Here is a 14,676-nt window from a genome sequence, read left to right on the forward strand (position 1 = left end):
TTGTGGGGCCTTAGGTATAGGCTTTGAGGCTTCCCGTTAATAACTAACTTAGTATTTGAATATATACATATGGTTCGTTTCCTTGGTTATATAAATCTTATAACCATTATACTTCTGATTACCTGAACCCGAATGACAGAATGAATCAAATAGGTGCCTTTGTAGGGCCTTAGATATAGGCCTTGAGGCTTCCCATCAGAATTCATTCTATATTCAACGTTCTAGCCCGAATGACAGAATGAATCCAAATAGGTGCCTTTCTAGGGCCTTAGATAGGCCTTGAGGCTTCCCATCAGGATTCATTCTATACTCAACGTGCTATGGTAATCATAATATAATATAAATAAAACTAGGTGATAGATCGATTACTTGCGCCCCAAGTAACTTCGCACTTCTTATTTATCAAAGCTTGTCGTGGATGGGTTAAGTCAACATAAGGCTCTTTTTTATGCCTTGAAGCCAATGACTTTTAGATGATCAAATCTTACATGCTCGAGGGCTTAGAACTTAGATATGGCTTGAACTATGAAAACATATTCAAATCGGATTTAAGCGCTGGGAGAGTCTTTTAATAACCATATTACTAGAAATAACTTGAATACAACTTGTAGTATACAACATATTGCTAGGTTAGTGAATGAAAAGACAAAAACAAAGGGGGTTGGGCAAGGCTGATCGTCTTGCAACTTCCTATCTTTGTAGTTTATCAAGGGGGTTGAGAACTTTTTAGAAAAGGGGTAGGAAGATGAGTTTGCAGAAAGAAATCGATACTACAGCAGGTTCTTGACCAGGTAGCAGAGCTATTACAAAGGTTTATCCCGAGAAGGATGAAGGCTTGGGCTGACTACAGCTTTGTTTTGAAGGCAAATCTGATTTGAGCAGAGTTTGTGCTTGTATTTGTTTGTTTGAGTGTCTTCATTCATGACTTCTTTTTCTTCTTTTATAGACAACTCGGCTTGTCTTCTTGTAGCAGTAACCTTGCCCGAATGCAGCTTGAAGGGTAGTGACTCATCAGCTTTTTACTTGTACTGCCATTGTAAAGTACTTTTGGGCTGATTAACTGGCAGGTCTATACCACTTGGCGCTTGGACAGGTGAGCAAGTGGTGCAAATGATATGCACCTAGTCGGGAAAGGCCTCTTCTGCCTTCGGGACTTGGGCTGAACTTCGGGCTTTCCTCCTCTTCGTTGGGCCAACTCCCTTCTGAGCCCAAGGTTTAAGTTTTAACCCAAACAGTTTCAAAGTTTCACTTATACACAGCATTACAAAGACCCATTTTTCGACTTTATAGCTAATAAAAAATAAGAAACATAATACTTTTTTCTCCATCACCATCACTTTAGTTTGAATCAATCATTGAGGGCAATTTCCACCCAAATCAGACTGAATTTTTGGAGCATTCGCTCAATTTCATAAATCAAATTGTCTACCCTATTGTAGTTTGTAAACTTTGGACGGCAAAGTCAAAAGAATTTGAACTTGGTTGGTGGGAGAAAAAAACTTGTGGAGGGTATTGTTCATTAGCCGAACATTTTTCACCAAAACATGAGATTTTTTGTACTTTGGAATTTGGTATAGCTCTTTTTGTATATCTTACTGCGTTATACTTAAGATTTTGATGTATTTTTAGTCTTATTTAAACTCACACTCACATTATTCTCATTTAGTGTGAGAATTGTCGTAATTATGCAACCCATAATTTTAATACAATACTTTTTTTTTTGGAGAGAGTTAATACAATTTTTGTTTTCCCTATAATTAGGAAATATGGTATTCTCAACCCTAAAAACAAAATTGAAATTTCATATGACACTAGATGAATCACAAGGGATGAAAATAAAATATAAATATAAATATATAAATCCCACTTAAGCTTGTATTTTTATTTTATATTTGGTGAAAAAAATCCCACATAAGAATGTTCTTCAAGTTCAAACGGTCATCTTTTCTTCTTCCTCTCCATCTTTGAGATCAGAGAGCAGGGAGTAGAAATGCAGCAGATCCTTCACTTCCAATTTCAACCGGTCCTCTCCAAGCAATCTCTTTGCTTCTCCTACCCATTTGTTAAAACCAAAACTTCGCTTCCAAGCAATCTCTTTGCTCCAAAATCTCCAATTTTTACCATTCCACTCTCACTCTATCATCAAATCCAGACCCACAATCCAATTCTATGTGCGAGGAAGAACAAACGCCGCAATGGGTCTCAAAGATTAACAAGATTGCTGCTCCAATTGGTGCCGGCCATCGTATCGAACTTCAAGATACTGCCTCAGCCGCTGGATCTGGTTGTTGAAGAATTCTGCAGCGGAGACGGCAGTGGAGGGGGTCTGGGGATCTGGAAGGGGTTCGGAGGCGGCGGCGATGGGTTTGGAAGAAAACGAAAGAGGAAGTCCTTGTTGCTGTTTCTGTTATATGGGGTTCTGGTGATTTGTGCGTTGGGATTGTTGTTTGGAGGAGATGTTGAAAGCAATGTGCTTTTCTACGGATTGGGATTTGGGCTCTCTGGGGTTGCTATGGTTCAGTGGTGGGACAAGATTGGCATTTTTGCAATCTTTTTTGGGGGTGTTTTGGTGGGTCTAGGGTTTCAGAGAGAGGAATTGCAGAAATTGGGTTTGAAGATTAGGGCTTTTTGTCCCGCAATGGAAACTGTTACTTGGAGAACAAGAAGAAGAAGAAGAAGTGGAAGAAGAGCATTCTGAGAGACAAGAGAGAGAGAGAGCAGGTTTTTTTTTTAATTTTTTTTTATGGAATCTTGTAATTTTTTTTCCTCAAACACTACGAAATATGAGATGTTACCAATTTTGCAATGAATTTTAATTCTTCCATTCTACAGTGAAGTGATGTTTACTTCTTTTATGTCACTTTTGTAGCGTCATATACCGTGTACTGTCACGTGGTGTTACTAATTCATTTTTAGTCTCGAGCTTCAAAGTTCAAAGATCTTCTTTTGATCAGTCCATCAAGTTCTTCCATGTGAATAAAAAAGCTCATGATTCATGAAGAAACACCAGAAAATCATTCTCTCACTCTTGGAAAAATGCAGAAGCATGAGTGAATTGAAACAAATACATGGGCTGATGATCACCGCCTCAGTTGTTAACAATGTAATCCAGTTAAGTAGGCTTGTTGATTTTTGTACCAATTCCGAGGCCAGAGACCTCGGTTACGCGAAGAAAGTTTTCCGGCAGATCAGTCAGCCTAGTGTCTACATCTGGAACTCAATGATCAGAGGCTACTCCAATAGTGGGAACCCGGTTGCGTCCTTGATTATGTACAGAGAAATGCTGCAAAGGGGTTACTTGCCCGACAATTTTACTTTCCCGTTCGTGCTTAAATCGTGTTCTGTGATCGCTGATTACCATTATGGAAAATGTGTTCATAACTGCATTGTGAAAACTGGGTATGGGTTGGAGGTCTATGGCTCTACTTGTTTGCTTAGAATGTATGCTTCTTGTGCAGATATGGAATCTGCACTCAAGGTGTTTGATATTATTCCCAAGTGGAATGTAGTTGCTTGGACTAGTTTGATTTCCGGGTTTGTTAATAACAGTCGGGCTATCGAGGCTATAAAGGTGTTCAAGAGTATGGAACTTCACAATGTACAGCCTAATGAGATCACCATGGTGCATGTTGTAGTCGCTTGTGCTCGAAGTAGGGATATTGGTACAGGAAAGTTGGTTCACAGTCGTATTCGCCAACAAGGGTTTGATCCTTTCGGTTCAAGTTTTAACTTTAATGTAGTTCTTGCAACTGCCTTATTAGATATGTATGCAAAATGTGGCAGCTTGAGAACTGCAAGGGATCTGTTCAACAAAATGGCTCAAAAAAACTTGGTTACCTGGAATTCCATGATTAGTGCTTATAATCAGTATGGCCGGGCTGAGGACGCAATCGATCTCTTTTCTGATATGCGGATTGCTGGTTTTGTTCCGGACCAAACCACCTTTCTAGGCGTAATAGGTGCTTGTGGGCAGTTGGGGGCTTTGGCATTCGGACGAAATCTTCATTCATATGTATCGAAAACTAGCATGGGCAAAGATACTACAATCGGGACTGCCTTAGTTGACATGTATGCTAAAATTGGAGATGCAGGAAGTGCTCGAAGAATTTTCGAGAACTTGCAGAAGAAAGATGTGATGGCATGGACTAGCATGATTATCTGTTTAGCTACGCATGGACACGGTATGGAAGCGCTACATACATTTAGAAAAATGCAAGAGGATGCTAGTGTTATTCCAGACCAGATCACTTACATTGGGGTTTTATCGGCATGTAGCCATATCGGTCTTGTAGAGGAGGGTCAGAGACATTTTGCCTCAATGGTAAATCTTTACGGCATAAAGCCGACTGCGGATCATTATTGCTGCATGGTTGATCTTCTGAGTCGAGCAGGCCACTTTGATGAGGCGATGAGACTGCTGGAAGAGATGCCGATCCAACCCAATGTTGCTGTCTGGGGAGCTCTCTTGAACGGCTGCGAGATACATGAAAATGTTGATCTAGCTGACCAAGTGAGAAGATACATAATAGAGATGGAACCTCATGGCAGTGGAGTTTATGTTCCGCTGTCCAATATATACGCTAGGGCTGGTCGATGGCAGGAGGTAAATCGGGTTAGAGAACTGATGAAAAACAGGAATATTGCCAAAAATCTCGGGCATAGTTCGGTCGAAATGGAGTTGTTAAGTTCGTAAGTGTACTAAAACATTCCCAGATGAGATATATGTGTATGTTCTGCCTGTCATAATCTCAAAAGAGCAGGTATGTCCAAAGCCTTGGTCATTTGTGTTCAACTGAAACAAATATTTCAATCCCAATACTTCGAAATCCTCCGGAAAATCTCGATAATAATTCAGAAAAATTATCAGGAGTAAGCTGTACCGAAGAGGATCAGATCGAAGTTACTTGCAGTGCAAACTGCAGGTTGTCACGGTTGTGCGAATGGGAAGACCTTCCATTCCCATAACTGTGGCAACCTGAAGTTTGCAATGGAAGAATGAGACCACTGCCAGCAAAAGCCCTGAAGAATGTTCACAATAGTAACCAACTAAAACATCAGAGCAAGTGGTTGAAGAAGTGCTGAAGGTCTCAGGATTTTTTTGTATTCTTGGAGGTATCCTATACTTCGGAGTTTTTAGCTGTTAGATTTTTGATTGAGGATAAAAATGACTCCAACGACAAAAAACCTCAAAGTATAGGATACCTGGAGCCAAGGTTCTAAAAGGTGCTAGTCGGACGACGAGCAGGGGTCTAGCACCTAGGCGGCGTCTTGGAGCGGGGCCAATGTGGTTTTTTAATATTAATTAAATTTATTATATAACATATAAATAAATGTTTACTTATACAGATAAATTGCAAAATAGAATGACGTATAGATTATAAAGTATTAGAGTATATTGAAAACATGAGCAACAAGCATATAATGAATATTTATTCTAGTATTTAAGTCTACAACTTATTGAAAAAATTAAATGCAAAATGAAAATTATTTATTTTCTGTCAAAGTGAGGATGCAGCCTAGGCAGGTGCTTAGAGGATCCTACCTAGACGCCATTTCTTAATTTTCAAGCGCCTAGGTACTAATTAATCAAAGTGGTGACCAGCTGCCTAGCGCCTAAGCAGGGCCTAGATGACGTTAGGCAAAGATTTTTAGAACAATTCCCGAAGCATAATAGAATTTCGTAAACAAAGAGATTGAAAGGAGAAGTTCAAAGTCTCAAGTATTTGTATCGACTATTTATAATAAATTCCGTCCCAACTAAACAATGCACATGTTGCTTGCGTCCTTCAATTTGTGGCGACCCATACCTTATAGAGCTATGTTATGGGTAAAAAAGAAAAATTCTTTTTTACACATCAAACTATAATTTGTCTGCAAAGTAGAATGGCTGATAGAAGAAATGATGTGTAATTAGTCCTCATACATGTCAAATTGTAATTTGTCTACACACACATCAATTTGTGATTTGTCTGAGGAGGGTGTCCAGGAGTAATTTAATCAGGATTTTAAATGCGGTTACGAAGTCCAAAGGCGAGAATGATAAGGACTTTAAAGGAGTTTATAAAGTTCATGAAAATCCAAATGTATTCAATCAAAGATTTAATTTTCAAGGATTTAAAAAGAGGAACTTTAACGAAAAGCTCCCAGTACTGTTTACTCTAACGAAAAATCACATTTTTACACTAAAATATCAATCCTAATACTATTCACTTTATCCTTTATTTTGTCATTATCGTTAAAACTCAAAATTTTCAAACCTTTTCATTAGTCTTCCTTTTAAAAAGTTATGAATTCTGGGGGATTTTGAGGAATGTTTCAAGTCTTTTAACACATCCAACCTCTGTAACAAAATCACTTCGACAAAAGCAAATAAGAGTCTTCCAACACAATGCTCAAGAAACTCAAACAAATTGAAGAAGAAAGTTTATACCTCTTTTCTTCATTTTTCAGATCATAATTCGGTGTTTACACCGATACAAAGGGAAATGAATATATTCTGGTAATTTTGCTCATGGATCCGACTTTCAAACATCTGCATTTTGAGATGTTCGAAATTTTTTACTGTAATCCATCATGGATTCGCTTCATGTCCATCGTCCTCATCTTCAACATCACCTTCACCGGCACCTTCTCCCGAAATCATGACTGCAAGACACAAAAACAGAGATTGGTACAATGGACCTTGGATAATTTTGATTTCTACCTACAAATGACTAACAGATATGTTTTGGGGATGCAACTACTGGCAGTACTTATAGACTTAATCAGACCACGCAGCAGCGCGCACGCGGAAAACATGCAGTGCACACATGGGAAGAGCGTTACCTACACCCACCTACCCATTTAGTAGCATGTTCAGTGGGCTGGCTTGGATTGGGGTTTGGGTACCGGCGTGGAAACCCATGTCTAAGGTTGGGTTACAGAATCCCACTTATTTGGAATATAAATCCAAGATTCAAATCCGATTCGTGCTACACTTAACTCCAGCAAACAACGAACAGGATTCATGCCCTCATCCGGCCCACCAAACAAGGCCTTTAAAAATCCTCAAGCAACACAAATCTGGACTCATCTATCTTCCTAACATGAACGAGATGCACTTTGTACCTGTGCTTTGCATTCATGTAGAGAACATCCAACATACGAATAGGTTTGGCTTCACTACATTCCCCATTGAAAGATGGAGTGACCAAATCCAACAGTCTAACACAACTACAACAAAAAACTCTTTTACTCGTAAAGAAAAACATCTCTACAGGCAGGCGACGACATATTTACATATTAAGGAGGTTTTTTTTTGGGAAGAAGACAATCTGAGACTTAAAAAATGACTTCCAATGATATATGTGTTATTGCTTGAACATAAAGATGCATTGTCAGCTTATATGAATAATTGGTATGACAAAGAAGCAATCATCTATTAGCTCCAACCAAAATAAACATTGAATCATATCATTCAACCGTACCAATCATAGAAAATATGAAAATTGGGCAAAAAATTGAAGACACCAAAAATGAAATGCTAAACATTCTATTTATATTTATACCTGTATATAATTATAAATTATAAAAAAAAAACCTTTTCTAGTTGCACTAAGCGCATATTTCACCAATGACCTTTTAACTTTTATGTCTATACCATAACAGTGACGGAAGAATTTAGACATCTATAAAATACTAAGCAGAGTGCTGCTATTTACACCACATTTATTGACCCCGTTGCTGACCAACCTTCTAACAGAGGGTGGCCAAACATGTTTGTGGGCCCACCTCTATTAGAAGGGTGGTCAGTTACGGAGTCGATAAACGCAGTACAAATGACATTATTGTATTTTGTAAGATATGGTAAAGGATGAAATAGTAAGACAACCATTAGATGATTTTCCAAGTACTAAGCAATAATTAAAACCTTAACAGAGGAAGAAAACTGGCTTACCATATCTATAGATTCTATTCTATACAATTCACAATCTACTAACTTGGGAAGAAAATAACTGCATACAATAAAAGACAGTCAGGAAAGTAATACCTCTACAAATTATGCGATTCCAGATGGCAAGCAAACTTTATGATGCCAAAATTGCTTCAACCATTAACTGTGAATATCGAAAAGTTTACGTGTCAGTTTATCTTGTGTGAGACAAACCAAGAATTTGCTGGCAGAAGTTTGGCAGAGTAACCTCTAAAAATGAAAAATTAAGAATGCAGGAACCTGTAGAGCCAAATTAAGAATGCAAAACAGTAGCAGTCAGGGGAAGTACAGTAGTGAAAGCAGGACTCTCAGTAAGAGATGCCACAAATTCTCATCAGAGAATCTAAAAAAAATGTGAACTGGGAATGAACCAGAAAATTTTTGAAGACGCTAAGGTTGTAGGTCTTAACCTTCACAGGACACGGATGCATGAGGAAGTTTTAAAAAATCTTTTGGTCAATACAACAAAACACTTGCCCACTCATTCAGATATCCAAGAGGCTGGTAAAGAAAAGAAAACAAACTTATAAACGGTCTGAATTTGGGTTTCAAAGTTCAAACCTGCAGTTTGGTGTTCCGACCAGCAAGCTGTTAATCACAACCAAAGCACCACTACCAATGTCAGCCCCTTACGGTCAACCCCACCCACCCACCCAAAACATATACACACATTTGGAAGTGCTTTTAAAATAACTGGAAACACTTTTGGTGAAAGTGCTTTTGGGTTCCAAAAGCACTTGGAGTGCAATTGGAAGAAACACCAGTTATGTGCTTCTTGCATTCCAAAAGCAATTTCATCAAAAGCGCTTTTAGTAAACTCAAACGATATATAATTTTTTCCAAAAGTACTCTTCATAAAAATATAAATCCATAAGAGACCAATTTTCCACAAAATAAACAAAGCTAAGTATCTTGCAAGTCTCAAGATAACTACCAGCTGTTTCACCATGAACTGGTCTTGGTAGAGAGAACTTTCAACGAAAATAAAACATAGTCCACCCATGAACACAGCTTCCAGTCTTAAAATGAGTGCATATAAACAGCTTAGCAAAGCCCCAGTTCACTATTAGTTGGGCTCCAGCAAGCGTACTGTATATCACCTCTAGCTCGTATCCAAGGCCTCATCCTCCGCTTAACAGAGGCAATTATTTATTGTCTACATCTTAAGTCCTAACATATGGAGTCTTCTCCATTCAATTCAGACCTCTTCATCATAAGAAAGCATACAAGCTCCTCAAAGCAGAATATTTATGGTAATTTTTTCTTCACAATGCCCTCCAAAATCCCCTCATTCTCGAGAGAGACAATTTTTTTCTCGCTTTCAACTGGACCAGGAAGCTGGATCGAGACAGAGAAGTGACCTGGTGGGCACAGATTTTGTGTCTTCATCTTAAAGACATGAAAATCCCTGCATACGATTTTCCCTCCTGTCGTAGTTACTCCTTGTACTAATACTTTCCCATCAGGATCAACATTACAACTAAATTCTGCATTGGCAAAGACAAGAGATGTGGTTCATTAAGCATGATAATAAGTATCAAGACATGTTGAGACAAATAGATAACCCAGCTTCATGATAAACAGATAACCCAGTTATTCAAAGTCTAATAGGAACACATTATAGAAACATACAAAAATGTCAACATGCTTGACTAATGTTTTTGTTGTGTGTATGTTGTGCCCTACTAACCTGAATAGCTTAGGGCATTCTTAAGGTGACCTCACAACACCATATGGTGGTGAACTGATTTCAAACACCATGCCTCACTCGACCTCTACTCTATCACCAATCAATCACTTTAATCCAGTAAGGTGATAAGAACACTTACTTCTTTCACACTGTTGCTAAAGATAATCATAGAAGACACAAGGAAAATAAAGCTAGAAGATGGGTCGAAGGCTAAGATGCAATTGGAGATGCTTGGTGTCAAAATGTTATGCGGTATAAAAATGGAGAATCTTACTCTTTTTCACTAAATAAAATCTTGGAGATATGCCCTGCTTAGTTACACATGCATGACTAATGTTGAACAAATTAACTTTTGACTGATAATCACGCCTTTGTCAAAGATGTATATACTTAGCCTAATATGCTACAAGCATTCAAGCAATCAACCATTATTATATGAGATAAAGAATGCTAAGTCAACGAACAAGGGTCTCCATTCATAGTGCATCCAATTAACAAAAAGGAATAATAAGTTATAAGAACGTATAACAATAACAATCAAGTATTTAACAAACTGACGCAAGGTGATCATACTCACTATCTTCCTTCAAAGCCCCTGGTATAGAGACACGGAATAAGTATGAGTCTTCGTTCTCGCCAATATCAACTGATCCTACTGTTGGTCCCCCTTGTGCCAATGCAGCAGCAGCTCCAGTCAAAATAATCGTTGACTCATTGGTTTCCAAAATCTTATTCTTCTCTTCTATTGTTGACTGAGTTGGTAGAACTATCATAACTTGCTGCATCTGTTCTTCTGCATCAAAGTCTGTAGTTTCCGATAAATCCATTGTAGGCGGAATATAAGGCTCACTTCTGAGAGGTGTTGGATGTAATAATATGGGTTGTGTAGGATCAAACTTTGGTTGTTGAGGATCTGATTGATCTGGTTCATTAGTCTTACTTGTTCCCGCAAACCTACAAGAATACCTCAAAGTTTATCACAGCAGGCAAATAGGGTGCAATAAAGTCTATTAGACAAGTTGCATTTTCAGGCATTAAGCAACTCCATAATAAAATAATAGATATTAGTCACATACAGACATATACAAGAGAAGTACATATATTTCTACTCACTTTCCAAAGGAATGTGATAAATGATTATTTTCTAATTGCAGCTTTCAAAAAGTGAGTTTTATATTTAACTATTATATATTATCAGGTGTAATCACAAAAAGCACTCGAACCAGGGTAAGCCACTGGCATTTAGGGTCCTGAGAATGAAATGTGGTCCTCATATTACATTGGCATAAAAAATAAAAAATAATAAAAAATCTTTTATCACCAAGTTATAAGGTGCAAACAATATTGTTTAGTTGCAAGCATTCAGACTTAAAAAAATTTATAAAAAAATACACATAATTTGGTGAGTTCATGATTTTTTTTTCCATTCAACCACAATAGGTGGGAATGCAAAAAAAAATCATCGGGATATTGGAAGCTACACACTTCAAAATATAGCAACACCATAAACATGAAATACCCTAAAATCCATGACAAAAACCCCCCAATCATTTCCCATGTTCAAGAGGCGGCACTTACAGTACCCATCATCCAAAAAAGAAAGACAGATACAAGAAACAAAAGTCTCATCCTATATACCCAATTCTCTTGAAAGAATTAACTAACATAAAATAAAAACATTCTCTTTAAAATACAGTTGACTGAGATATAGAATCTATCATCAATAAAATAAAATTTAAAAAAAAAACAACTAAAAAAACAAACAGAAGAGAAACATCAGTCAAAGAAATGGGCAGAAATCAAAGCACAATAAGAATAGGGAAGATCAAGAGTAAATCGAAGAAAGAACAAACCTAAACGGCATTTTGGCAAAAACAAAGGGAGAACCAGAGCAAACTAGAAGGAGAGGAAGAAATTTAGGCAATTAGGTTTTCCGGTTTCTCTTAAATAAACAAGGGCATATGAAGATTGGGCTGGATCTTTTAGTACAACACTTAAAAAACATCCTTCCAAAGTACATATGTAACTTGGATCTAATTTTGGGCCCTATTTAAAGTATCATACTTTGCCCGGTGGCCTTACTGGGCTCGTGCTGACTCAAACCGACAGACATAACGCAATTTTTCTTGGACTATTCCTACACTTGGAAAAGAAATTCAACGCATACACTTAGATATTATATGTATAAGTAATCAGCACTCTTTTACACTTAAGTTCAAACCATACTTTAGTGAAGTAAGACGCATAAAGAACACATTATCATTAAATCCTGAGGATATGTATCTGTGTATATGTATATACATCATGTACCACCATTGCCTAAAGAAGCAAACACAGATACCCTTGCTAAACTTAGTATTGTCTTCCCGTGGTTTGTTCCTTTCTTCATTTTCTAAAATTCTTGTTATATTTTGTTATCCCTTTTTTGTGTTTTTCCTATTACAAGTTCTTTGTGGGATATTTTTTTCCCAAAATACTTGTTTTCTCAGTATCACAACTAGCATGATTCATCCCTTTTTCTCCCTTATGTTTAACTTTACCGGGGATCTAACCTTGCTGAATGTTTTATGATTCACTCGACATAACCTAATTGGAAATGTCCAAATATCATAGGGTACACAAATCTATTGGAACGCAAATGATAATAAATAGGCTAATCTATTTGTTCAATTCTCCTAATTTCCTAAATGACACAAATCTATTGGAAAGCTTCGTTTCCATATCAATCATACTCATTCTACAATAAACACTTCAGAAAAATATAAAGAACTAATCAAACTTCTGTGACCCCATTTGCGCAAAATGGTTTTTTCTTTCCGAAAATAGGAACATTTTGAAATAGCGCGGGAAATGCATATTGCATACAGGGTGCCACTTCGTATTGCATGACACGTTGAACATTTTTAGGAAGAAACACGTTTCCTTAACTGATGACCATGACCTAAAACCAATATCTCATATATTTCATTTTCAGTTTCAGAAACATGATCTCCCATTAAAATCACATTTGAACTGCGACGACCCCTAGCATTCCTCAAAAACATGCTGTTCTAGCCTAATACACATGCTTATCGAAGGAACAGTTTCAGAAATCTACCCACCAAACAACTCCTTACTCCTCATCATCAATTTAATCCACAAAACTCCCAAAGTATTTATCTTTTCTTATTCCTTTTCAATAAAGTCACACTCATAACAACTAATTTCCTGAAAGAAAAAAATTCCTTTACACATACAGAAACTGGAACAATTCCAAACACAGACCGTTATCGATTTCAAGTACATAAAAGCATTTTATGCAAAGACTACAAGAAATTCAGCACCAACATGCAAATATATAACAAGCAATTCTGTAGATACACACACACAGACATATAGATACACTTATATACATATGTGCATATGTGTGCGTGAAAAATCATACATGCAATTGCCGATCTGAGCCCCAAAAAAATGTATAAAATTAACTGAAAATTGCTGTGCAAAAATTCGACTTTATATGTGTAAAATTGATATGTCCAGAGATATAAATACATAAACTTTATGTATCTGTGAAAGGAGATGTGTGTTAGTATACCAAGACGGCGGTGGGGAAGCCATTGGAGAGAGGTAGGAGATTTGCACGGCGTCGCAACGGGGAGGTTCTTCGGGTCTCTGCCGCTTCCTGCGCTTAAGCTGAGAGTGAGGTGCTACTCGGACTAAAGAAAATGAGGTGCTTTATATAGGCTAGGGTAATCGGGTGCAAAGAGGTGCACCGTAAACAAAAAACTGTTGTTTTTTAGGGGGTACGTGTAAATTGCAGACATCGTAATATTATATTAAATGATTTTTTTTTAGTAACAAGCATGTTACAACCATAAATATTTCCAAGTGTATTTACAGGACGACACCAAGTCAACAAGGCTTCCCGCTTTGTGAGGATCGGAATAAGAAACGTCTATTTTACGCAGCTTAAATCCTTAATTACAAAGAGTAACTTTTCCGTTGCAGCAAGGCTGTTTCCAAGTGTTTTGATTAATTTATGATATTTAGACTTGCATTTAAGTGTGCTTAGTAACAATAATCTTTCTTAATACCATACAAATCATTCGTCGAGTTTGTATCGAGTTAGTATCACTCATGCGTTGAAAAAAGACTCTCATTAATATCTTTGTTGTTATCAATAAAGTCTAAACCAAAAATTTTATCTGAACTCACATTTCGATGCAAATTATCCATTAAAGCTTTTTGAAGACTTACATAGTGGTTTTTAGCCCTTTTTTTTATTTTTACAAATCGACAAATCAAAAGAGATTGCCAGCTGCAAGACTCAAAGGCCTTGATTCAACGTAGAGAACAATCCTTACGAACTCAACTAACCTTCGCTAAAAGGGTTAGTTACTTCCTTGTCGTTGAATAATTGTACAAATTTATTGGTTTACTGGTACATATATATGTTTTCACAAACCATGGATATCATTGAATGCTTCTTACTCATCTACTCTTCTTATTACAACCTTACAGTTGAAAATGTTTCACTCGCATAAATTTTTGTGAACCTTAACATTGTCGCGTGATGATCATTACCCGAGTTATAATATGAGTAAAATCAAATAACACGTGACTCGAATGCTAGTCCGAGTTATAATACGAGTGAGGTGTTTCGAATAGACATAAAAAATTACACCTTATTGCTTTGGGGTGTGTGGATCCTCATTGCTTTGGATTGTGATATCCACACACCTAATTTTACTTCTCACACACCTTTTTAATTTTCGACCGTCGGATCGGATGAATTGAAGAAGATCAATGGACATAATTATCAAGGGGTGGGTGAGAAGTAAAATGGGGTGTGTGGATAGCACACCCACACACCCCTATTGCTTTTCTTGAATTGCTATTGCCGCCTACTATCCCTACCTGAACATAAAACACCATTTATTTACAGCACGGGATATTTAAAATGTCTTCTTTACAAGAAAAACTTCCATGTCACAGGTTTCATACCTCCTCCGTTTCTCTCTCTCTGCAGAGA

At 37.2% G+C, this 14,676-nt stretch overlaps 3 protein-coding genes across 7 annotated transcripts; 2 read left to right on the forward strand and 1 right to left on the reverse strand.

Moving 5' to 3' along the window:
- The first annotated feature begins 1,877 nt into the window (after nt 1–1,877).
- LOC126591911 (uncharacterized) lies at nt 1,878–2,836 on the forward strand. The gene has a single exon (XM_050257621.1). It carries the CDS (start codon nt 1,991–1,993, stop codon nt 2,696–2,698), a length of 708 nt encoding a protein of 235 aa, XP_050113578.1. The 5' UTR covers nt 1,878–1,990; the 3' UTR covers nt 2,699–2,836.
- A 136-nt stretch (nt 2,837–2,972) lies between these two features.
- LOC126591909 (putative pentatricopeptide repeat-containing protein At3g05240) lies at nt 2,973–5,404 on the forward strand. The gene is made up of 2 exons (XM_050257619.1): nt 2,973–4,760; nt 4,868–5,404. Exon 1 carries the CDS (start codon nt 2,996–2,998, stop codon nt 4,691–4,693), a length of 1,698 nt encoding a protein of 565 aa, XP_050113576.1. The 5' UTR covers nt 2,973–2,995; the 3' UTR covers nt 4,694–4,760; nt 4,868–5,404.
- A 935-nt stretch (nt 5,405–6,339) lies between these two features.
- Nucleotides 6,340–13,379, reverse strand: LOC126593942 (alpha-crystallin domain-containing protein 22.3-like). Of its 5 annotated transcripts, XM_050260120.1 has the most exons (6): nt 13,240–13,379; nt 10,240–10,616; nt 8,907–9,459; nt 8,534–8,560; nt 8,030–8,096; nt 6,340–6,645 (listed from the first exon to the last, which is right to left on the reverse strand). In XM_050260120.1, the coding sequence occupies exons 1-3, from the start codon at nt 13,260–13,262 to the stop codon at nt 9,221–9,223; spliced, it is 639 nt and encodes a 212-aa protein (XP_050116077.1). In that variant the 5' UTR covers nt 13,263–13,379; the 3' UTR covers nt 6,340–6,645; nt 8,030–8,096; nt 8,534–8,560; nt 8,907–9,220. The 5 variants fall into 5 exon arrangements, with proteins under 5 accessions (XP_050116077.1, XP_050116074.1, XP_050116076.1 ...); XM_050260117.1 differs by lacking the exon at nt 8,534–8,560; XM_050260119.1 differs by lacking the exon at nt 8,534–8,560 and having other exon boundaries at nt 8,030–8,212.
- Nucleotides 13,380–14,676: the final 1,297 nt, after the last annotated feature.

This window comes from Malus sylvestris, chromosome 12 (genome assembly GCF_916048215.2).
Source record: "Malus sylvestris chromosome 12, drMalSylv7.2, whole genome shotgun sequence".
NCBI classification, from domain to species: Eukaryota; Viridiplantae; Streptophyta; class Magnoliopsida; order Rosales; family Rosaceae; genus Malus; species Malus sylvestris.